The 23777-nt window shown below is 51.8% G+C and overlaps 1 protein-coding gene across 3 annotated transcripts in view; it reads right to left on the bottom strand.

The window, feature by feature from the left end:
- The window catches only part of IGSF3 (immunoglobulin superfamily member 3), a 94401-nt gene that overhangs the window by 3523 nt on the left and 67101 nt on the right, over positions 1-23777 (bottom strand). For all 3 annotated transcript variants that reach the window (XM_017830784.1, XM_017830782.1, XM_017830783.1), the window contains 4 exons: positions 22724-23128; positions 6390-6800; positions 4384-4791; positions 182-619 (listed from right to left, as the gene is read on the bottom strand). In XM_017830784.1, coding sequence (XP_017686273.1) covers positions 182-619; positions 4384-4791; positions 6390-6800; positions 22724-23128 — 1662 coding nt within the window. The remainder of the gene's footprint in view (positions 1-181; positions 620-4383; positions 4792-6389; positions 6801-22723; positions 23129-23777) is intronic.

Here is a 23777-nt window from a genome sequence, read left to right on the forward strand (position 1 = left end):
CAAAGCAAGAGCTGGGCAATGAGCCATCGAGCTGATTTGGAAAAGCACTAGTACCACAGACCTGCCCTGGTGCAGGTGAGACCCAGGTCCCACTCGCTCCTTGGCCCTTTTCTCTTGGCTGAACCGAAGACGCAGGGGATGGCAGGGCCACGACCCCAGGGCAGTCATCACCTCTCCTCACCTGCGCCCTGCACGTGAACAGCGACCGTGCCCGACTCCTCCTCTGCCAGCCGGTACCACACGCCGTTGGGGTCTGCCAGCCACTCCTCCACGCGGCACGAGTAGTTGCCCGTGTCGGCCCCGCCAGCCTGCAGCACCGTCAGCCGGAAAAGCACCGCCGAGAGCCTCTGGAAGCGCAGGCGGCCCTCCCAGCGACCGGCCTCGGGGCTGAACACGGCGTCGGGGCCCACGCTCAGCACCGCTTCCCTCTCCTCCTCCTCCTCTTCCTCCTGCTGCTGCTCCGTGTGGTCGCCCGCCTCTTTGGCCCGCAGGCTGTACCAGGTCACTGCAAAGTGGGACTCTGGGCTGGAGCGGGACAGGATGCTGCAGTCCAGCGGGAAGGACTCCTTCTCCTGCACCGTGAGGTTGGCGGTGGCTGTGTCCACCTGCAGGGTGGGATCTGAGGTGACAAAAGGGGGAGAGGTGAGCGCTGAGCAAGATGCTGTTGTCAAAGCCATCCCGCAAACTTGACTGGCACGAACCTGGTGCTGGGCATGATCCAGACAAAACCCAAAGGCTTGATGCAGCCTGCCAAGACCTCTGTGGTCAACCCCACAGGCACAGCATCGTACTCCCCTGCCCATACAGACCCTCACACCAGCTGAGGTGTGAGGGGGGTGTGTGGGAGAGGACAGAGCTGCCGCAGCTCATCCCAACACACTACAAGAATGTGTCAGGAGATACCAGAGTCTGGTGCCTGTGCTGAGGAGCAATGTACTGCTCCTCCCCAGCTACTCCTGCAAAGAGCATTGCACTCCCTGCTTATTCTTTATTGCTTTGAGAGCACTCAGAGGACTTGAAAATCAGTATGACAGAAGAGGAGAGGATTTTTTCCAGCAGTTTGGAAAGTTATTTAGGTAAGAGGCTCCTCCATGGAGATGGTCTCAACACTGACACAGCAAGGACACTCCAAAAGTCTTCCTCTCTTGCTTTTTTTCCCTCTAGTGCTTTCTGCGAGGCTAAAGAGATGTTTTTACCTAACTGAGATACAGTGGCCAGAACCCAAGACGAGTTGATTAAAGGCTGACTTCAAGAGCAATTAACATTTGGTTTAGTCATCTTGCCAGGGAACACGTACTCCAGGGATCACAATCAGTCTGGATCTAAGCTTTCATTTAAAGATTAAAAAGCCCTTCCCGATGCGGCAGCTGAGCAGGAAGGACCAGCCAACAGCTCACTGAAGAGAGGTGCTTTCTCCTCCAGCAAGGATAGCTGAGCAAGACCTCCCTTGTGCAAACCCTGGGTGTCCCTGCAGGAGGGGACTGCTGTCCCCCAGCTCTCATCAGCCCCAGGGCTGCTGTGCCCAGTGGGCTTCTCATTATGGCCCCTGCCCAACGCTTATTTTAAATGGTCCCACAAGGAAAACCTTTATTAAGGCCAGAGCTCTTCAGGCTGTAGGCAATGTGAGTATTTTCAGTTCACATCTTCCCCAGGAAGACTCCTGAGCAGAAGCAGAAATGAGGTAAGTCCTGAGATTTCAGGAACTACTGAGGTGAAAGGGAGGAAGGGAAGGAAATGGCTTGTCAAAACCAACACAAAGCCTCTCCCATCTCAGCAGAAAGAGGAGAACTGCTGTCTGAAGGTGCTCAGAGGTTTTTTTTTCCCCCTCTTTGCTCATGATTATAGTCCTGATAGATGAGCATGGAGATCCTCGCTAATGAGACATGAGTCACAAGCAAGATTAGTCATTTTGTTAAGTACTGACTGCTATGAAACAAAAACAAACAACAACAAAGCACTTCTAGAAAAAAATTATCTCCTCTCTTCTTCCCACTCCACATCCTTCTGCAACTCAAAATGAGCCTCAAGGATTTTCAGAGTTCACTCCCCCCTCCATCAGGGCTGGCAATTTTCTCAGACTGGATGGAGAGCTGCACTTACAGCCGAGTGGGCATGCAGGGCACAGGGACAGCCTGGGGAGCTGTCTCTGCCTGAGCCACTTTGGCCAGCAAAACTTCCCGAGCAAGGACCTGGCAGGTAGGAGCTCTGCTGTCCCATGAGAATGCTCCTCCTCCACAGCACAAATCTTTGCCAGGAATGACCACAAAAGCCTTTCCAGAACCTCACCCTTTTGCCAGCTCTGCTGCAGAGTTAAGAGGCTGACACCTCACTGGAATGGGCAGGCATGAAGCACCACAGCAGTACTTGCAGAGTGGATGCTTTACAGGCTGGAAAAGTACCCAGTGAATGAGGACTGTGCTGTAATTTGACCCACAGCCTTTAAGGCAGACATTTAATCTTGAGTCATATGCCTCAAAAACTAGGGAATCTGTATTTGCAAAGGTAAACTGCCCTTGCAGCTTATCTTAGCAGCAATTTAGCAGAGTGCTCTGGAAAACTGCTTTTGAGGGTTTAGGAGTCCGTCAGTGCTGGTCAGTCTCAAGAACTGCCTTTTAGAAGTAGAGGAGCAGACAATTCCACTGTGTCCTAAGATAAGCAAGTGGGCCAGAAGAGCAGCTTGGCTGAACAGGAAGGTCTTGTGGAGCTCAAGGGGGGAAGGAAATTGTGTGATCTCTGGAAGGGAGGTCAGGCTTCCTAAGAACATTACACAGCTGTGATTCATTTATGCAGGGAGAAGACACAAAAGGCCAAAGCTCATCTAGAGTTGAAACTCACCAGTGCTGTGTCAGCTAACAAGAAGGGCTTTTTTAAGGATGTTAATAGTCTAAAGAAAATGCTGGACTGATACTTGTTGATGATGGTCACCTGATTAATAGGGATGAAGAACAAGCAGAGGCATTCAATGCTTTTTTGCCTCAGTCTTTAACAATACTGACAGACCTTGGGGTGCCCACCCCCCTGAGTCAGAGTACCACCAGTATGGGAACAGCACCTTTCTATCTGCAGACACTGAAATTGTGAGGGATCAGCTGCATCATCTGAATGTTCACAAGGCCAAGGGGCCTGATGGGATTCATCCCAGAGTACTGAAAGAGCTAGCAGATGTTATGGCAGGACCCCTCTCGAACACAATCCAAAGGCCTTGGGAGTCTGGGGAGGTCCCTGCTGGCTGGAAGGTGGCCAACGTTATTCCAATCTACAAGAAGGACATGAGGGAAGATTCAGGAAGCTACAGACCTGTTAGTCTAACCTCAGTTTCTGGAAAAATTATGGAGAAGATTATACTGGGTATTATTGAAAGGCATTTAAAGAGCAACACAATCACCAGGCACAGAAACATAGGTTCACAAAGAGAAAGTCCCGTTTAACTAAATATCTTTCTATGATAAGGTCACTCGCCCAGTGGATGAAGGGAAGGCACTGGATGCAGTTTTTCTGCATTTCAGTAAGGCTTTTCATACTGTCCCTCACAGCATCCTTTCACCTGTCCAGCTGTGGGATGAGCGGGTTCATGGTACACTGGGTAAGGAACTGGCTGAAGAGCAGGGCTCAAAAGGTGGTAGTGAACGGGGCTACATCTGGCTGGTGACTTGTCACCAGGAGAGTTCCACAGGGTTCAATGTATTTATCAAAGATCTGGATGCAGGAGTTGAATGCACTATTAGCAAGCTTTCTGATGATACCAAACTGGGAGGTTCTGTTGACTCTCTTGAGGAACAAGAGGCCTCATGGAGCGATCGAGATAGATTGGAGCACTGTACTTTGATTAACGGAATGAAAAATTTAACAAGTTGAAATGTCTGGATTTTGCACCTAGGACAGAGTAGTGCCAGGCACAAATAAAACTGGGAGAGACATGGCTGGAGAAAGGCCCTGCAAAAAGGGATCTGGGGGCGCTGGTTGACAGCAACCTCAGTATGAATCAGCAGTGTGCCTCTGCTCTTTTCCTGCAAGGACTTTGCCCCTGGGGCACACACCTGGGAAGCACAGGTAGCTTCTTCCATCTTACTCTCAGTCAAAACACGAGTAAAATCAGAAGACTATCCTATAAAACCTGACAAAAGTGTTGAAAAAAAAATAACTTGCGGATGCAGTGGTGACAAAATCCCAAGCCCATATGGCCGTGTTTGCAGGACTTGCTCTATACCCTTCCCAAGAGCAAGGGTGCACCCAAGAAGACAAGTCAAGAAGGATCAGCACAGTCTGTCGCGCAGCAGTCCTGCCCTCAGTCCAGACCCACTGCCGCTGACAGATGGTGCCTCGTGCATTTGCTCCAAGAGGGCACAGCGCTGCTCAAAGCCGATGGCATGAAATCCTCCTCACCTGGCTGCTTGACAGTGAGGGTGATGAGCCCGGAGATGTCCTCTGCCCGCTTGTACCAGCGGTCGCTGGGGTCGAGCAGCCACTCCTCCACGCGGCAGTTGTAGGCCCCGCTGTCCCGCACCGTGGCGTTTTGGATGGAGAGGAGGAAGAGACCCGGGGATGGGCTCTCCAGGTGCAGCCGGCTCCGCAGGTCTCCTGGCGTAGCCAGGTCCCCGTAGTGCAGGGTGCTCTGCCGGCTCAGCCAGACCACCACCTCCTTCTCCGGGCGGCCCGGCCGCCACACGTACCACTCCACCGAGAGCTGGGATGAGGGGCTGGTCCGGTTGCTCACCAGGCACTCCAGGGTCACCCAGTCATTCTCCAGCACCGTGATGTTCTTGTGGGTCTGGTTCACCTGCAGGCGGTTATCTGTGGGAAAAGGCCGTTAGAAACGAGAGGTGACTGAGGGCTTGCAAGGGTCTTTTGTCTCCCCACAAGCCTTTTCCTGCACGGCCACAATCCTGGAGTGTGATGAAAGCAATGAGGAAGTAGAGGAAGAAATTGATGGAGAAAGGAAAGGAACAAAAAAAAAAAGAGGAAAAGAAAATAGGACTCATGTTTTTTTAGGGTCTTCTGAAAATCTCAGGCTAGACACCAACAATGCCCCATTCAGCGCTGGGAACTGGAAACTCACAATCTCCCAGTAGGACCTGGGAGGTCCTACGTGCACAGACACCTTATGAAGGGAGATCACAATTTATTCTTTTCTCACTCTCCTCCTGGGGAAAGGCAGTAGCCTGGTCACACCCCAACCAGTAAGCCCTCCTGTTATGGAAAAAAAAGGAAAAAAGCAAGGTGGAGAACAGACAGCTGATTACAGGGAACCGCCACTGCAAAACGAGAAGTGGCATAAGGGCAAAGTGACACACAGCGTTCTGCTGTCTTGGGAATGTCCCTGGTTTTTGCTCCACAATTTCATTGATAACACAGTGGGGATGAGTGGAATCAGCTCATTTATGCGAAATGACGTGTCGCACACTCCTAACTCCTTCATGACATCTTTCCAGGGGCACTGCCAGGACTTCCCTGGGACGGCTGCTTCAGCAAGCAAGAGACACCGTACTTCCCAGAGAGAGGTGGGTGATGTAGAGGGGCAGATCACAGCTTTCCCTTCCCTGACCACCTCTCAGCTGTCTTGGGACTTTGCAGACAGAAATGAGGAGTGGGGACTGGTGGCAAGCAGCACGCTGTGGCCTGCTGCGCTTCCAGAAACAGGCACCTGGAGCAAGCAAGGACAAGGCAGGCTTCCTCATGAAGTACCAATGCTCTGCCTCAGCAGCACACATGGAGTGCAGGCTGCTCTCAAGAGATAGTGCTTGCCTCCCTGCCTCTCCCTTTGCACAAAGGAAGGCTCTGTCCCAGCTTGTGGGGGCCATATTCCGTATTTAGCTCCTTCATCAGCCCACCTTTGCCAGTGCTGTCCGCTGCCACAAAAATCACTAGTAGAGCAGATTTCTCCTTTCCTGGCAGCCAGCTCCCCACCTCATTAAACTTGTCATTCCCATCTCATGTGCACAGCACAGAGGGAAAAGAGACAAGACTCCCCGTGCCTGCCAGGATACAGGCACTGAGTAAAATTAAACTGTGTGCAAGACATAAAAATGTTTTCCTAGGCAGGCACACACCGGTTCTCTCTCAGTAGATCGCTAGTCGACACTCTTGCTACATGATGCTCTTGAGGATAATGAAACCTGGCTGGATACAGTGGCCCTCTAGACTGTGGGGGATGGACAGCCTTCATGTGGGGACACTGAAATGCACACCAGCCCAACCTAAAGGAATGAGGGTCACAACAAAGGAGGGAAAATGCTCCTTTTGTGCAGGGACGTGCAGGCATGAGGATGCAAGGAGAGGGTGACAAGGCTGCAGTGGAAAGAAGAGCAGAGGATCCATGTTGCCCCAGAAAAGCTTGCCAAGTGCACAGGAGTCGATGCCAAGAGGGCCCCACTGGCAGAAGCACGTGGTACCTGGCTGCTTGACGGTGACCTCTGTCCGCCCCGACACCTCCTCTGCCAGCTTGTACCAGGCGTGGTTGGGGCTGAGCAGCCACTCCTCCACGTGGCAGTAGTAGCTGCCGCTGTCTCGGACCTCTGCCCGCTGCACCGTCAGGCTGAAGAGCCCCCCGGACGCGGAGCGCTCGAACTGCAGCCGGCCCCGCAGCCCCTCCTCCTCCGCATAGGTGCCATACTCGAAGGCCGAGCTGTGCGTGGTCTTCAGGATGAGCTTGCCATCGGCGTCCGAGGGCTTGTGGACGTACCACAGCACGGCAAAGTGCGAGTCGGGGCTGGTCTGGGACTTCACCGAGCAGTTGAGGGGGATGGGCCGGTTCTCCACCAGGGTGATGCTCCGCTTCGACTTGCTCACCTGCAGCTTGGTCACTGTGAGGGAGAAAGGGCGGAGGATGGGTCATTAACACAGAAAAGAAACTCACCTGATTTGGGATAGGCCAGTGAGTACCTCCAAAATTGCAGGCATGGCTGCTCTGGCCAGGGTACCCCCAAAACTGCAGGCATGGCTGCTCTTGCCAGGGTCCCGCCTGCCTTTAAGACAAAGGCATTTATTTAGACATTCTTCTACCAAATCTTCTCTCCTCTTTCTCTCCTACTCTACTCCTGGATCCTCCCACTGTATCCCTCAGCAAGAGACTGCTTTTTCACAGTTTGACCTTTAAAAGAGTCTCTTAACTCACAGTGGTCTCAGGCACCAAACATAGCAAGAACACTACACCCAAACTCAGTGGTTTTTCTGATGGGGAAATCATAGCATTTGCACCTCAGGGCAATGAACTGTAGACCAGTTCCAGAGAAAACCATTTCCATGATGAGTGAATTAACAAGACTCTACCGCTGTCACATGCCAGCCATCTCGGTGAGACACAACCCCCACACAAGCAATACCTAAGGGAGCAAACACAGGCACAACTGGAAAAGAAGAAAGAACACCAGACTGCAAGGGATCACCAGGGAGCAAGTTCTGCTCCCACATCCAGGAGATCTGGCTCCAGGTCCACCACAGACTGCACAGCCTGGGACAAGTCACAGGTATGTCACCTCCCTTGGCTTCTCTAGCACAACTGCAGCTGCCATGCAGGTAGTGAAGCGGTCACACAGTGCCGAGGATGACACGGTAATGTCATGAGCTCTTGTCCCTGCACAGAGAGAGACACAGGGGTTTCCACTTCCTCTCTCCCTGCAGGATCAGAAGCCAGAGCCTTCGCTGCAGTGTGTGCTCAGGCTGTGCTTGTCACCCAAGCCTTGGCCCAAGGTGCTCCCGTCAGCACGGGAGGGCACGAAGCGCCCTCCTGTGACACTTGTGCTTGCTGTGCCCTGGAGCCCTGCCGGACACAGACAGGGGAGAGGGGCAACCCAGCCAGACAGACACACCACTCCTCCTAGCAGCTCTGCCACCATGGTCCTCCCCTCCTTTGCCTCTCCTCACAAGGCAGCTCCCCTGTGGAAGGGGAAATTCTGTCTTGCTGCCAGGCAAAGGGATTCTGCTGGCAAGCAGCAAATCTCTTAACAAAACCTAACTGAGAGCACAGGGCACAAGTGGCACGACAAGAGTGCGGCCCCACAGGCACGAACAATGGAAGGCTGCCAGGGGAGCTGTGCCCATCCACACCCTGGAAACACATCCTACGCATCCTGCTTTTGCGAGAAAGCAACGTTGTCTCCTCTCCCTTACCGAGGCATGGGCTCCTTGCTTTCCATCACGCTTTGCTTCCAGCTTCCCTTGGGCACCAGGGTCTTGGATGCCTGTCGGCACAAGTGATGAGTGATGGTGCCAAGGGAGAGAACGGGCACAGGCAAACAACTTCAAATGGGAGGAACTCCCACCACAGCAACACTTTCTGCTCCAGCACAGCATCTGAGACAGGCATCCTGGTACCGCATCAGACGTTCCCCTGGAGCCTGGATTGCCTGTGGCTTTAATCAGTATGCTAATAAAGACTCCATGGCTGTGGTATGGCATGCAGACACTGAAGGAAGGGAAGGAGGGAAATCGTCCCTTGTTTTACCTCCCTGAGGACTGCAACCTAATGGAAAGATTCAGCATCACCCTGTTGTATTTCTGCCACACCCCAGACACTTCTTCCCTTTTGTTTTGCTTTAGGATGGCAGCTTTAGCCACCACACCCACACTCATCCCACCTTTTTGGCTCACCATTGGTTAAGAACGGTTGTTTTGAGCATTAATCAATTTTCCAAGTCCCTGGGAGATGAACCAATAAAGGGGGAAGGTGATTCTCAGCAGTTTCCTTTCTCCCCCAGCCCCCTTTCCAAACAGTTTATTTTTAATTGGTACTGGATTATTTTCTGCAACCGTTACTAAGGAAACCTCTGTTACTATAGCAACTGTGTATGTTAAGTCAGTAGCCCTATATCTATTAAAATGCAGTATATACACATGCCGTGTGTGTGGTGGGGTTGCTCAATATCAACACACCCACACAGACAAAGCCAGGGTCTGCACAGAGCAGAGCTGCTGAGATGCAAGCACCCCTCAGTGCTCTTCTCACATCGTGGCACCTCCAGGAGATGAGAACAAGGAGGATGGGCACGGAGTAATTCTGAGCGTGGTGTTTGGGGCAACAGACCTGCACCTTGCACGTGACAGATGTATTTCACCGAAGCAGCAAGGGCTTGTTCCCAGACCATAATCACAGCAATTCTCACTGTGCAGAAACAGCACCGACCCCCCAGGTCATCCAAAGACCCTTAGACGGCCCCTGTGCAGCTCTCTCCACTTCCATTCAACCTTTGAGAAGAGGTCTTCTTTTGTGGGGGTGAGAGTGATGAGGAAGCAATCTTCTTAACTCTGGCAAAAACGAGATCTTAAATTCCACGTGCGCACCTCAGCTCTCCAAGCCATCCCTGGCAGCCACTGCAGCCTGCAGTCAGGAATTTGCCCACAAATTGCACTGAGTCCCCCAGACACTGATGAGATGATCACTTCTGCTGCTGCTACCAGTCCAGCCAGCCCTGGCAGGGAATGACAGGCTTTCCCTTTGCTGGCCTGCACACACTTGCAGAGGTTCACAACACCGTGTGCAAAGTCTCCTCTAGATTAGAGGTATCAGTGATATGTAATGACACCCCTGCCTATGCACTTTTCACCAAACATGACTTATTTTCCTAACTCAGGCACACCACGGAGGATGCAGGTTTAGGTTTTGTTTCCCCTCCCACAGAATAAGAGAGGACATTCTCAGTCTTTTCCGATCTGTGAATGCCAAATGCTTCCAGATCCAGGTGCTGGCTCCTGCATAGTGTACACGCACCCACCTCTTCTTCATTACCTTTTGCAGATCCTATAGGAATAATTCACGGCTTTTACAGACCACAGGCTGAAAACTATTATGTTGGAAGCACTGTGGCACACAGGTTTACCTTGAGGCAGCTTCGCCTTTGGGCTGCTGGCTGGTTCGTTTGCTTGTGCAGGGAAGAGATCCTCTGCCCGCAGTCTGGTTAAGACATGGGAAGCTTTGTGGTGCAACCTGCACTTCTGCTATCCCACAGGAACGACCATCAGCCACCATTCACAGACATGCAAATTAATCCAAAAGGTTCATTTTGCATTTGGGAAAAAATATTTAAAAGAGGGGAAAAAACAATCCTGAAGTTAGTGGTCCAGGGTGATGAGAACAGTCCAGTACAATGCCAGGAGTCCATCTCTCCCCATTCTGGTGATAACTCTACTCCAGTCTCTCTGTGCCCTGTGCAGCTTGCCAGGTCATGTTTAAAGATGCTGCCATGACACGGAAATGATTGTAAACGAGTGAGATTGCAAGAAGTCTGACACCCCAGGCACTGAGCCAGCTAAACCTCACCTACCTGACACAGGGGAAACTCCCTTTCCTGGCTTGAGGATTTGCCTGGGCAGAGAGCCAGTAAAGGGCTTGGCCTTCAAATACAGAGTTGATCCAGGCTGCCCCAGGGGCTGGGGTTTTGGTGACCCATGGCAGGGCTGCTCCAGCTCTCTGTCAAGCAGCAGAGGTGGTGGGGACAGCGGTGTGAACAGGCAGGGTTACACGGCGTTTTCTGCTGTGCTGTCAAGAGGCTGATGTTCTCTCAACAGCCTCCCGAACATCTGCTTAGTGAGGGAAACAGGTGCGTGTGTCTAGGTGAAGTTATCGTGCATATCATCTGCAAACCGTAATCCTGTTGCCACAATGTCTCCTGGCTCCCTGGAGAGTGCCAGTAAAGAGGATATCGTACCTTGATGTACTGTAATTGGCCCTGCATACGCTATTAAGGCTTTCAATTTACACCGGCAACAAGTCATGGTTACAACCCTCTTAGTTTCTTTAAGCCAGGGTTTCCCAGCCCCTGTGAAGCCACGGAAAACACATGAGGAACATGTGTAGGTGCCAAACCCTGCAGTGGTGCTCAGGCAGGGTCCTAGCAGGCAGCACCAGGACAGGAGCTCTCTGAGGGCATCCTAAAGCAACTGCTGGAGCAGCTTCAGGAGGTTCAATGGGTGATGACTCCAGAGCCTGATCAGGACATGGGGGATGGCTGTTACACGCTTGTTGGGGTGGAGAGGCTGGCAAAGATGTTTGGTGTCCACAGCAAGCCCATACACTTACTTAGACACTTCACCTCACAGACAGTCCTCCAGCACCACAGTCCCCTTGCACTAATTTCCAGGCTGAGAAAAATGTCATCACTCACAGATACCCTTTGTCTCAGGATGCCTGTGGCATCTTCTGGTCCTCAAAGTTTGCACCTGTGGCTGGGGGGCCAGGTCAGTCACACCTTACAACCACAGATAGGTCCTCTACAAGCTGATATTTAGTAGGGGTTTTCCACACACCCTCAAGCAGGCAATCATTCTCCTCCAGCTGAGCATGTGGTAAGCACAGTTATACAAATATTTGGGGGAAGGGAAAAGCAGTCATCAGAGGAGGACAGAGACAGTGATGTGATTCACAGCTTTTCTGCTGACTTGCTGCCATAATGAAGCCACTCGGCTCCCTCTCCTCTGTTTCCTAATCATCAAGCTGGGGTTGCAACACTTAACTTTAGCAAAGTGGTTTGCAACCTGTACTTAAAAATGCTGTGATGAAAAGATGCCCCATCTCAGACTCCTTACATCATCTTGCCTTGTAGGCAGCAAGAAAATAAAACAGCAGGAGTTTACTTGCCACCTGGAAGCCACTATTACCAAATCACGGGAATGGCAACGTTTAATTGCATCTGAAGATACCGTTCCTCCAAAAGAGCCCCATACAAAACCCCAGGATGCTGCCCTGCAGGGAAGGAGGAGAGGGGCAGTCAGGGGAGGAGTGAGCTCCACATGAGCCAGCAGCCATGGCACAGAGGGAGTGGGCACCAGGAGGATGGCCACCACCAGCCCATAGAGACACCAGGGAGCCCTGTCACCACAGTGGGGAGGCAGTGTTCCACTTTGGAGGCTGCTGCCCTCTGGGGAGAGCTCCTCCAGAAGACACTCTCGCCTGGAGAGAACTGATGAAGTGTTGCAAAAGTTTTCCCGGGGAACGTCCTACTTTTAAAAGCCTCCATCGGGATTTCACTGTGCTGAGGTGTGTGCGCAGGGGGAAGCAGAAACGAGGCCAACCCAACCTGAACCCAGCCCTGGTTTAACACCATGCACTGGGTTTAGCAGGCTGATCAGGAGAGACTCCTTTCCAGGAGCACAGCCCCAAGGTGACTTCCTGCAAGGAACCCATCTCTCCCCAGCACCCTCAGTGTACAACCCTGAAGGACACTGGCTCAAACTCAGCCATCCCTCCAGCCTGTGATCACAACCCAGAGGTGCCTCATCGTTTCCCTCACTATGGCCCAGAAAGCACTCGGTGTCAGAATTCCCCTCTGGGGGATGTTTGCCTGGGATTCAAGAGACCAGCGTGCAGGTCACTGCCACAGGCTTAAACATGTACTAATGCTCAGTCCTCTGCCAGCCCTTCTCCCTTCCACAAAGCACGGCTGAAGAGCCTCCTCCGCCTCTGCAGACACTGCAAGGGCTCTTGTATCAATGACCGTGGGGAACTGGGGCAATGGGAGTCAAGCAAGCACACACCAGCCCTCTGACTCAGCACGGTGAGAGCTGGGTGACTCACGTTTGTTAGGTTATTTGAAAGCAAACCGGTGTTCAAAAGGGAAAGATGTGCAAGCCCTTTCAGAGAAGAGGCATCAGAGGAAAGGCATTTGCAGAAGGGAAGAAGATGAGGCACTCCTCAGAGGACTGTGCTCATTAGGCTTAACCGCAGCACAGAAGGAATCACAGCAAAGACAAAGACGTCCAGCAGCAGGGCAACCTCCCCAGAGATGCCAGGAACATGGCAGCACAGCTCCTGACTCTCGCTATTCTCTTTTAACAGAACACAATTCCTCCTGAAACTGGATTAGTGGGATTGCAAATTGCATTAGCCAACCTGGGAGGCTGCTGGTGCAACAGGAGCAGGAGAAAGGGAAATAGCATTAGACTTTGCCTGCCATTATTACTGCCATTATTAACTTGTCACTTTACTGTAGTGTTCCTATAACAATGAATTATTGCCTGCAAACAGGCTGACATGATTGAATTACTGGGAGAGCAGCTCCACAGGAAGGAAAGACAACATTAACCCTTTCCTGAGGAAGACTCAGCTGCTGCCCCCTCCCAAGCAAGCAGACAAAAGAGGCTTTGACTTTGAACACCACCAAGTGACCTGCATTTCAACGTGTTCAGCAAGCTGCTGCAAGGTCCACAGCCCAGCAGGCAGCCCAGACATCCCCCAGTCTCCCAGCCTGCTGCTGCAGCAAGTTGAGCTGGATACTCAAACAGCTGTGCATGTCCATGCTGACCATCTCCCGCCGAACATCCAGCCCCAGGCACAGGCACGGGCTCTGAAGGACACTGCACTACTGCAGCTTGGGAAGCACAGCTTGGTGCACTCAAAATACTGCACAGGGAGCTGTGGCAAAGCAGAACAGGCATCTCCCCTCAAACCCTGTGGTGGGACCCACTTGCTCATCCACACCCCTGCCAGCTTCAGCCCCACAGAAGGTGAGCACCATAAGCAGCCTAACACCCTCCCCCTCCCCAAAATCAGCACAGTCAGCCTGCAGACCCACCAAACACAGAGGCAGTGGGTCAAATCCATCGCTGCACGCCTCATGGCATGGCATGAAGACTGCAGGCAGTGACAAGGACATCTGCTCAGCTAGGGAACAGCCTGGGATTACCAGCCATGCCATGCCTGAGCCTGTGGAGCCGCCAGCAAACTAGCAGGTAACCAAGTAAGGCCTTGGGGAGGAATGCATATGTGACCCAGAAAGTCTCTTTAAAGCCCAGAAGCCATACATCTGTCAGCATATACAGAAAAGGCTGTGTGTGTAGCTGCAAGGAGGGAGAAAGCTGGGAAACCCACAGCCTCCCAGGTCCAGCCATGGATAAGCCAGAGACCACCAGCTGGGATGTGCCACTGGCCTGGAAAAAGCAAGACCTTCCCCAAGAAACTGAAACCACATCTCTGTAAAGGACAGCAAGAAACAAACATACCCCAAAGCAAAATGCCCCACAAACCTAAAATCAGAAACCCTCCTGCAAAACCCTAAAAGGCACATAAAAGTTCTGCACAACAGAGAGGAGGGGAGGGAGGAATAAAAGATTCCCAGCGTGAGTTGTGCCTGCTGTCAGAAAACAATATACGGCTCACTGATCACTTGTAAATTAAAATATGGAGATAGGATCACTGGAAGATAAATTCAGTACCAAGCTACAGCCACTGAGGATAAAGAAAGAAAAAAATAACATACCAACATGTTTAATCAACTCCTTGTCAGAAAGATTTCAAACAAAGGAGCACTCCCTCAATTAGGGGGAAAAAAAGTAATTAGATGTACCCAAAGAGCAAGTTGTAACACACATAGAGAGCAGCACCACACACCAACTCCCATGCCTTCTGGAGGCTGGCTGTGAACGGCTTGGATTTCCTAACAGGGTGTCACAAAAACACTCGACAATTTTGTGTAGGCGCACGCCAGGAGTACAACTGCACTACTGCTGAAAGGCTGACTGCTGGGCAGGGAGGGATGAGCTGCTGAGGGCGGTGTGAAATGTCATCTTCTTGCCATGCAGAGAGCAAGGTCTCCAGACGGACCTCAGGCAGGATCGGGAGATCTTTCGGATGCTGCCCGCACTGGCCCTGCCAGCCCCGAGTTGTCAGCGCTGCCCTCCGTGCAAAGAGAAAGTCCTCTGAGAAGGACCCAGCTGAATCCACCCAAGCACTACCTCATTCCACTCACCTTCAACTATTCCTTTCCACTGGGCCAGTTTTCTGCAGGTTTACTGAACTGAGCTGGCACAGAGTGGGACTGATGCTGGCACAAGGAATGGGACAGGACCCTGCAGCCAGCAGCACACATCAGGGATGAGGATCACCTCCTCCTGTGCAACCAAGGGCTACATCAGCTCCACCTGCACCCTGAATGCTCATGGTGCTGCTGCCTCCATAACTGGCAAATTTGACTGCTGTGCAGAAGAACAGTCGAGTGAGACAAGCCATCTGTTGCTTAACAAATTGTCTTGAATGTCTTAAGAACCAAGGAAGTATTTCAGCAGGATGGGCTACAGATCCCTGCTTCTCTGCTATATGCAACTATAGGAATTTTCTTTACCAGCATCCCAAATGCCTATTTAAGAAAGTAACATGGCCCTGAGAGACAGCTTTTATGTATACATGTTAAAATAAAACACCCTGAGCCATAGGGTCAGCATATTTGGGGCCTGCCATTTTGCTGTAAGGAAGAAGATCTCAGGTTCAGCAAACCCAGGAATTCAGTCTTCAACCAATGCCAGAACAAGCAGAAATACCAAAATAATCAGCCCCTTATGACTCAAAGTTCTGAAAAAGCATATGCATTCATATATTCTGCTGACACACCGGTATTAATCTCCCAAGGTAAAATCACCATGGGAAGAAATGGCCCCAAGGCCACTCACCTTGTCAACACCAGTGGGGCAGATGAGGGGCTGAGGCTCCATGCCTGGCCTGGGGAAGGAGAACGGTGGAAACTCACTTTGCTGGAAACCCACTCATCACCAGTGCTCCCTGTCCCCCAAGGGCTGCCCCTGCTGACTCTGCTTTTCAAGTCTTCAAGGACATGAGGGATGTACAAAAGCTTTAGAGCTGGACACCACCTAAGTACTGTTCACTGCGGAGTGTTTTAGTCCAAGGAAAGCAAATAGAGAATCGATGAGAGGCTAAAGTGTGTGGAGAGAAGCTGTTCAAGACAACATCAAAGAAGCTGCGTGTGCACAGACTGCAAACAGGCCGACACCGTGGTTTTGTATATGCATGCTGCAAAAGGGAGAGGAAAACCGCTCAGGAGATATCAAAGACAGAAGCAGAGAGTGCTTTGAAATGGAAGGGAAAATATTGGTCCTAAAAAAGTAACCATGAAGAGAGTTAATTTGAACAAAGCAGCATATTCTGAACATGGTCCAGGCCTCCTGGCCTTATCAGTCTTGTTGGGGGCTGAAAAGCAAGACTGCCTGCAGTAAGATCAGGGGCACACACAGAGCACACCGAGTCGGGTTAGGGTCCCACCAGGTGCAAGGATGCCTTCCCACACTCTTGTGAAATGCATCCAAGACGCTTCATACATTAAAAGTTCAACTTCTCAAGTCACAGCCTTGGGTGTATTTTTCAGGCTGAAGCCCCAAGGGAAACCCTGAATGTAACCAACTGCAATCAGCTCAGCAAGCTTGGCTCTGACAGAAACATTTCACAGGCAAACCTGCAGAGGAGCCACACTGCTCCCAGATGGAAAACCAAAGGCAGGGGATGGTCAATCACAGCTCTGACCCCACAAGGCCAGTGTCACCATCCCCAGTACAGGTCAGGAATGCAGCAGCACATCCAGCACCAGCCCCCTCCCCTGCAGCTTGCACTGATGGACTCCTTTTGATGTGGCATCTTTTCTCTGGGGTCAAGATGGCATTTTCTCTGGGTACTTCAGCTCTGCTGACACCAGTGCTGACACCATCCTCACATGGATCAGTCGCCCACAGGCAAACCCCACAGTGGCAGTGAGAAGGTTCTCAGGTGTGTGTGACAGTGATGGTACATGGGGGAAAGGGGATGTCTGGAGCAGGGTGTGATGGCCAAGCGTGGAGAAACAGCACCCCGGGGTGCTGGCCGGGGATAAGTAACTGTGCCAAGGAGATGACAGCAAATCTAAGTGGGAAATCTGTCCCAGAGGGCCTGGCAAGTGTGGGGACAGAGCTCCCCAGAGCAAATGGGCAGGGGTAGGAGACTACTAGAGGTATGAGGCGGAAGAATCAAACCCACCTCTGCTACCTGGAAAAGAAAATGGGCTCCAACTGGGTCACTAATGCAGGTCTATGCAAGGGGACAGCCCTGGGTCACGCAACACTGCGCCCCTACATTTTATGTGTTCAGTGTGCTGGAAGCTGACAGAAAAGGCAGAACAGCAGGTCTGACCCCACTGGCAATGAAGGGAAAGGAACAAATCCCTGAGCACACTGGGAAGAGGAGACTGCTCTGCACCACAGTCCCAGCTGCTGATGAACAGCCTCATCTCTCCTGAGCACTTCTCAAACTCCTTCATCACTCAAGCAGGAGCACAACTCTTTGCCAGATGGAGCAGGCGGCTGTAAAGCAGGGAAGCAGTGCTATTCTGCAGAGCAAAACCACTCTGGGATCAAGCAAGCAGCAAACTTAAGTTTCCAGACTTCATTTCTGTAAGGAAGTTTCCAGCTCATTAACTTTCCTTGTTTAACTTTATTGCTGGATGCTGCCAGAAGCAAGAAGTGTCAGGTTTTTAAGAAGGCACTTTGTGGCCCTTGAAAACACTTGTTTGAGCCTCCACTCTGGAGTCTGGTCAGTACCCCACTGGCCACCCATCATAGAAAAGGCATCTTTCACATCTATCCATCAGAGGATTCCTCACACACAGATATTACTAAGAAATGAAACAGAAGAGAGGCAATAATGGTAATACCTGATTTTCATCCATTGGAAAAAGCCTCTCCTTATACTCCACAAGTGTCTTGGTAACTGTTTGAAAATCGAGACTCCTCTCCCAGCATTGTGTGCCATAAAGCAGTCTCCTTGTCCAGTTCTCCTCCGCCTTGTCTCCTCTTCTTCCTCCCAGCATCCCCATTCTGCACAGTCACAACAATCCCCTGCTTGGTTGCTCGCTGGTAAGACCAAGAAGAGTCTTCTTGGTCTTCAAAGAGAAGGAAGAGTGCAACACTGAACAGTCTCTCTGGCTGCCAGGGATGGGCTTGAAGGAGGAGGTAAGGGTCCTCCACTCTCTGTTTGGTTTCTCTGGCCATTGCTAGCTCAGCACAGGCAGCCCCTGCTGTTTCTTGTGGACAGCAGGAGAGTGGCAGAGCACTCTGCACTCACCTGAGTGCAGGGTTTCAGAGGAAGCACAGCTCTGGCTCACTCCACCCTCAAAGCAAGGTTCAGGCAGAAGCCACCTCCACCTTCTCCAAGGCCAGCTTGACAAGCCTCTGCCCTCCCCCTTCATGATGTTTTCAACTTGACAGCTCCTAATAAACCAAACCTTAAGAAGCGGCCCCTGGAGAGCCCCTGGAAGCTAATTAATGCTCTAATGAAGAGCATGACTGCCTTATTTGCTTGATGGCTCCCAGGTCAATCAATCTGCTGTAGACAGGCTTGCAAAAAAGCAGTGAGGAGCCCAGCACCCCTGGTGTCTGCTCAGTTATCATCCCCTGCCATCCCTCCCCATCCCTCCTCCCATGTTCATTACCGTCAAAAACCCAGCAGCAAGAGGACAGATTTATAGAGACGACTGCAGCTCTCCCTGTGCACCCGATCCAGGATTAGTCACAAAAAACTGGACGAGGGACAATGCAGGGATAGAGGGATGGGAAGATGCATGGGGAGGTGGGTGTGCTGAGGTCTGGGCCCGAGGATGAAAGGGAGGAGAAGGTGCTCTGGGGGTGGAGGTGTTGCCACAACCCCCTACTTGTGTGAAAGCCCTGCTTTTTCATTCTGCTGTTGCCACAGAGACTCCCCAGTGCTCAGACTCCAGCCCCTCTCAAAGTTCTGCCGAGTCACCCCCTCACTTGTGCTGCAGGGAATGGCAAGTGTGGTAATGCACACGAGGACAGTGACAGTTTAATACACCAGTACAAATCTGCTGAAGCCTCCTTGCCAAAAGAGAGCCCTACCCAGACACCCTGGCCTGGCCAGATTGCAGCACAGCCCCCGTTGTGCACTGTGCTGCCAGAGACTGTCTGCTGCCCTTGTCTGAGCCCTGCAGACCACAGGGACACACACTGCTCCCAGACAGCACCTGCTGTCTCAGCCACTCCATCCCGGAAAACCTGGCAGGGAGAAGCAAGATCCAAGGAGGAGATGGGAACAGAGCCCGCCTGACAGCCCTGAGGTCTCCTCTAGATCCACATTCATCTATCTATCACCTCCCTCTGTCAGGCAGGACCCAGACAGAGCCCAAGTACTGTTTCCCCCCCCCTGCTGCTTGAGGAAGGGGGCAGAGAACAGCAAGGAGAGCTGGCATCCCAGCGTGAGCACTGAGAGCTCAGCCTGAACCCAAGTGATTCCAGGGTCACCTGCATTCAACAGGAACCACCTGTACCTCCGTTTCCCCTAAACCCCAAGAGACCTGTAAGTGCCAGGGAGTCACCACTCCTGTCCCCTCCACAGACAGGACACAGCTATCCTGACGGATCTCTTGCAGATCAGCCTGGTAAAGCTTGCACGGTGGATGCTCTTCTCCACCTGGAAAGAGTCAAGGCAATGTCTCTAGAAGGGAAAATGGTGGTGAAACCTCAGGGGACAGGGATGGTGGCCTCCACTATACCTGATGAAAGAACCAGATTTACAGAGGCAGGTCAGATACCGCAGCAGAAGGGGAGCCCCAAATACGAGGATGCAGGAGGGGAGAAATCTCCACCCCTGCCCTTAGGGCTCACTCCAAGTTCAACCTGTGCTCCTGTGCACGGTCTCCTGCCAGCTTTGGTTTCGGGAAAGCAGCTGGCATGAACCAAGATGTGCTTTTATTGTTCCTCCCCCCCTGCTGCAACATGAGCTCACCAAGAAAGAAACAACAGGCAGCTTGAGAGATGGAAGTCAAAAGGAAAGCACGGCATTGGAAGGACATCAAACAGCCACAGGCAATCTAGCCAGTCAGGTCCACAATCATGTCCAACAGACCCTCACACCAGGCTGGATTTCTGCCCCAGCCCACAGAAGTTAAAACCCAGCACTCGCCCTAAAGCAGTGCAGGTGTCTGTCCCTGAAAAGCACACACAAGTTACCTGGGCCTGTGCCCCTACCTGTGCACAACCCTCCCTCAACTTTGCAGCCCAAGGCATGCAGGCTTGTGTGACACTGAGGAGCAGGCCATGAAAGGGAGCTTCAGATGCCATTGCTGCTGCTGGTGAATTTAGGTATTTTCACAATACCTAAATTCTCTATAAGCTCTCACACATACAGCCAGCACTCTTTATAGGGCATTTCCTCACAATGCCAGTCCTTAGAACAGCTTCATGCCCAAAGGATCAGGAATGTCACACTCAAGGTGGCCAGATGTCATGCAAGACTCTTGTGCCATCCTGCCTACAGACCTTGTATTCAGAGCTGTGTTAGTGCTGCCATTACCTCCCTTATTCCTTCCTCCCTTCAAGACCTACGTGTTTCGTTTCTCACACACTGCTGATTTCTTCCTGGGACCAGGAAAGGACTGTATTGTTTCAAGCTGCTGACATTCTCTCAGCATTCCCTGTGGGCCCATTGGTGAAATTACTCTGCACCCACATTAATACATGCAATTTAAAACCAGCACTGCCAACTCTGCAGTTACCACTCAGCACGGATGACATCTAGAAACACTACCCTCTGCAAGAGTGCCAGGGAGAGACAGCCTGGGCACTGAAATGGCAAACCAACATTCCAAGAGAAGCTCCAACAACCTATTCCTTAAGAATGTGGGATTTCATAGAGCAAGGAGATTAATGAAGCAATCAGGCAGCCACTATTTTACCTTTCTCACCTGAACACACTTTAAAGGCTGACATATATTGATTGCCATGTCTGCACCTGGAACCTGTCAAATAGAAAGGTCACTCTGACAAATAGGGAGCAGGGGTTTAAGAGGAAACTAGAATCCCAACAATCTGGAAACACACTCTGGCTTCATCTGCCAAAAGACCCCCAGACAAGCCTTCTTTACAGTATCCCTCAGTGGATCAGTAGTGGAGATAGCTCACCCCAAGCTTACTGGCATATTGGTCAAGGCAGAAACCCAGGGGTAATGGCAAGGGAAAGGAGAAAGCTAGGACCAAGACATCAAATAGCAGCCTGGGGTTATCTCAGATTAAGGTGGATGTACAGGCACAGACAGTGCTCTCAGGTGCTCAGTCGTTCAGGTGTCCTGAATGACCCCTTCTGAAGAAGCCCTGGATACCAATCTGAAAACCAGTATCCCCTTCATCAGCACAGGTTTGACTGTGGGGGCTCTAGGACATTCATTCAGAAGTGTCTGAGGAAGGCATCTCCCACATCATCCTGGATCCTCTCTGGAGATTATCCAGGCAAACACCTGGCAATGACACAACACAACCTTCTGCAGCCTGCAAAACCAGAGAGAACCAGAGCAGTCACTGGTAGGACTGCCAACACTGCATTCATGTGGAACATCAACCATCCGCTCTCAGAGACTGCCTGGGACACGGAAACAAAACACAGAGAGTGCAACCACAGTGCTGGGAATGCTCTGAGGAGTCCCTCTTCTCTTCCATCCCCACTTGTGAGCCATAAAGCCTCAAACATTATGCAAGGCTCATTGAACTGACAGCTGAGATTTGTGTCGCAGTAGTTTGTTGAGCAACTGGGAGACAGGGAAAGTAAAAACCACGGAGACCTAGATGACTTGTTCTGTTAAGGCATCACTTGATGGTTACTGCTCCAGTAAAGAAAAACTGGCTGCCAGAGCACAGTTTAAATGTCCTGCTTGCCACCCTGAGCTGTGACACACAGGCTCTCTTCTGGAAGCTGTTATCAAAGATTTCTCTTTCTGTCTTACACAAGGGCTGTGAAGAAGCATATTACTCCAGGGATCATATCCATTCAACACTGTTTCCTAGGGAAATAAGCTAAAATGATGAACATCACCAACTTGACCTTGCAAGCAGTAAAACATGTATTACAAGGCAGGATAATCAAGATAAATGGAGAAGATTAACCTGGAGATGAGGGCGAGGAAGAGAGAGGGAAGAAGGATGATGGTGAGCTCATGAGGTGCCTGGAGCTCACAGCAATCCCTGACTTTTCTAAAGACATGCTAAGGGTTGGGGAAGGTGGAGGAGAGTGTGGAAAGGGATCCTGATGGGAAAAACACAAAGCTCAAGCTAGAAGACAGACCCTACCAAGGAGTCCTTCTGCATAGGAACACAAAAGGAGGACTAACATGGACAAGCAAGGACCTGAGCCAATAGTCCTGAAGGTGTTAAAAGCCTCACTCCAAACATCAACTCCAGCAATAAGGCCAATAAACTGTTCAGCTCAGTGATGGCCCAGAGCTACCCTGTGACCACATATCTTTGCACTCTTCATGCACAATACAGGCACCACCAAAATACCAGTGACGAGGCCTACACAAGACACCTCACTCTCTCCACTGGCTGTACAGGGAGCATAAGCACCTTGTAGGTTTTCTGACTCTCCCTGCCACACCAGGTGTTTGCTGCCTAGTTCTTGCACACTCTGTGTGGGTACCCATGGGCCTGGTGACTTATAGCCAAAAGGGCTCAATTTCTGGTGGGGACGAAAGTCAGGCTCTTTGATCACCATCAAAGTTGAAGGTGTCCCCAGCAGACTGAGAGCTGCAGCACTTTACCTATGGTGCATGTGCATGGGCAGGCTTTGGTGACAACATGTCTGTCTTCTTTGATCCTCCTTCTCCTGTTCCTCTCCTCTCTTTCCTAGGTTGGTCTGCCCTGATCAATGGAGGTCGCAACCTGAAAACCACCTCTGTCTCACAAGAACAGTCCAGAGACTGGACTGAGCTTCAGCCATCTCTCTTCCCAGAAGAAAACCCTATAAAGAGCATACAAAAGGCAAGGAGAGGACCCAGTTCCCCATCCAGAGATGGATAAAGGAACTCCAACATATCTGTGGCTGAAGAGCTGGGCAGTTCCACTTGAGCCAACCACAAGTGTGAGACATCAGTCACAGCCACAAGAGCAGTCCTAACTCAGGAAAGACCAAGCACTGGCATGTGCCCCATACCCACAACAGCCTCCCCAGCCCTCCTCATGCACTCCTGGCACTCACCTGGCCGCAGGACCCTGATTTCCAGCAGGTTGGAGGTCCTGTCCGCCAGCCTCGTCCAGCTGCTGTTGTAGTTCTTCCTCCAGAGCTCAGCCACACACTGGTACTTGCCGGCCTCCGTGTCGCTGGCCCGGCTGATGCTCAGGCGCACGTTGTTGGAGGACTCGGCCTTCTCGATGGCAGTGCGGGTCCGGAAACCCGCGTACCTGTCGCCCCACTGCACCCCGCCGTCGCGCGTGAAGGTCACCAGGTCGTGGAACTCAGTGCTGCCCGCCGGCTGGAAACGCCACGTCACCGACACCGGCACCCAGGACGGGTAGTGGGGCTTGATGATGCACTGGAGGTCGAAGGACTCGTTGTAGGTGACGCCAGGGGTGCGGGAGATGGCTGTGACGGCAAAGCCGGCCTCTGCGGGGAGAGAGAAAGGGGCTTTGAGAGACGCCTGCCTGGTGTGGCCCTGCTGTTAGCATGCAAAAGCTAGAGCGTGGCCATCCAGCTGAAGGCCTGGAATAATCAGCCACCTGTGCTTGTGCTGTGTTGGCTTCTCATGTGCAAGTGCGAAGTGGCATGAAAAGCGGCGGTGAAAACAAACTTAAGTGCCTGCATAGTGGTGACTGCCTGCCCAGCAGTGACTGCCTGCCCAGCAGTGACTGCCTGACCAGCAGTGACTGCCTGCTGAGCATTGGCTGCAGCGTTAGGAGGACTGTGCTCGATTTCTGCCCAGAGCAGTGGGATCCCCCGAGACCCAAGGGCAGCCAGCCAGCCTCTGCAGGCTGCTGAAGCTCTGTACGGAAACGCAGCAGCACGGAGACAAGGGAGCAGCACCTGGCAGAGGAATTACCCAGCACCAGCCTGGTTGCTCTCAGATCCCATGATTCACATCCACCTCTTGGGCAGGGGGTCCCACCTCGTCCCCCACCCCAGGCAGGCAGTTGGTTGCTGCAGATGAATGAAAAATGAGGAAAGCAAGAAGCAGCAGCCTTCACTCATGCATGGTAGAGGTGGCAGTGGTTACAAAACCCCAGGATGGAGGAAAAACAAAGAGAAGCTGGTTGCT

This window comes from Lepidothrix coronata, unplaced genomic scaffold, assembly GCF_001604755.1.
Source record: "Lepidothrix coronata isolate B3197 unplaced genomic scaffold, Lepidothrix_coronata-1.0 Scaffold183, whole genome shotgun sequence".
NCBI classification, from domain to species: Eukaryota; Metazoa; Chordata; class Aves; order Passeriformes; family Pipridae; genus Lepidothrix; species Lepidothrix coronata.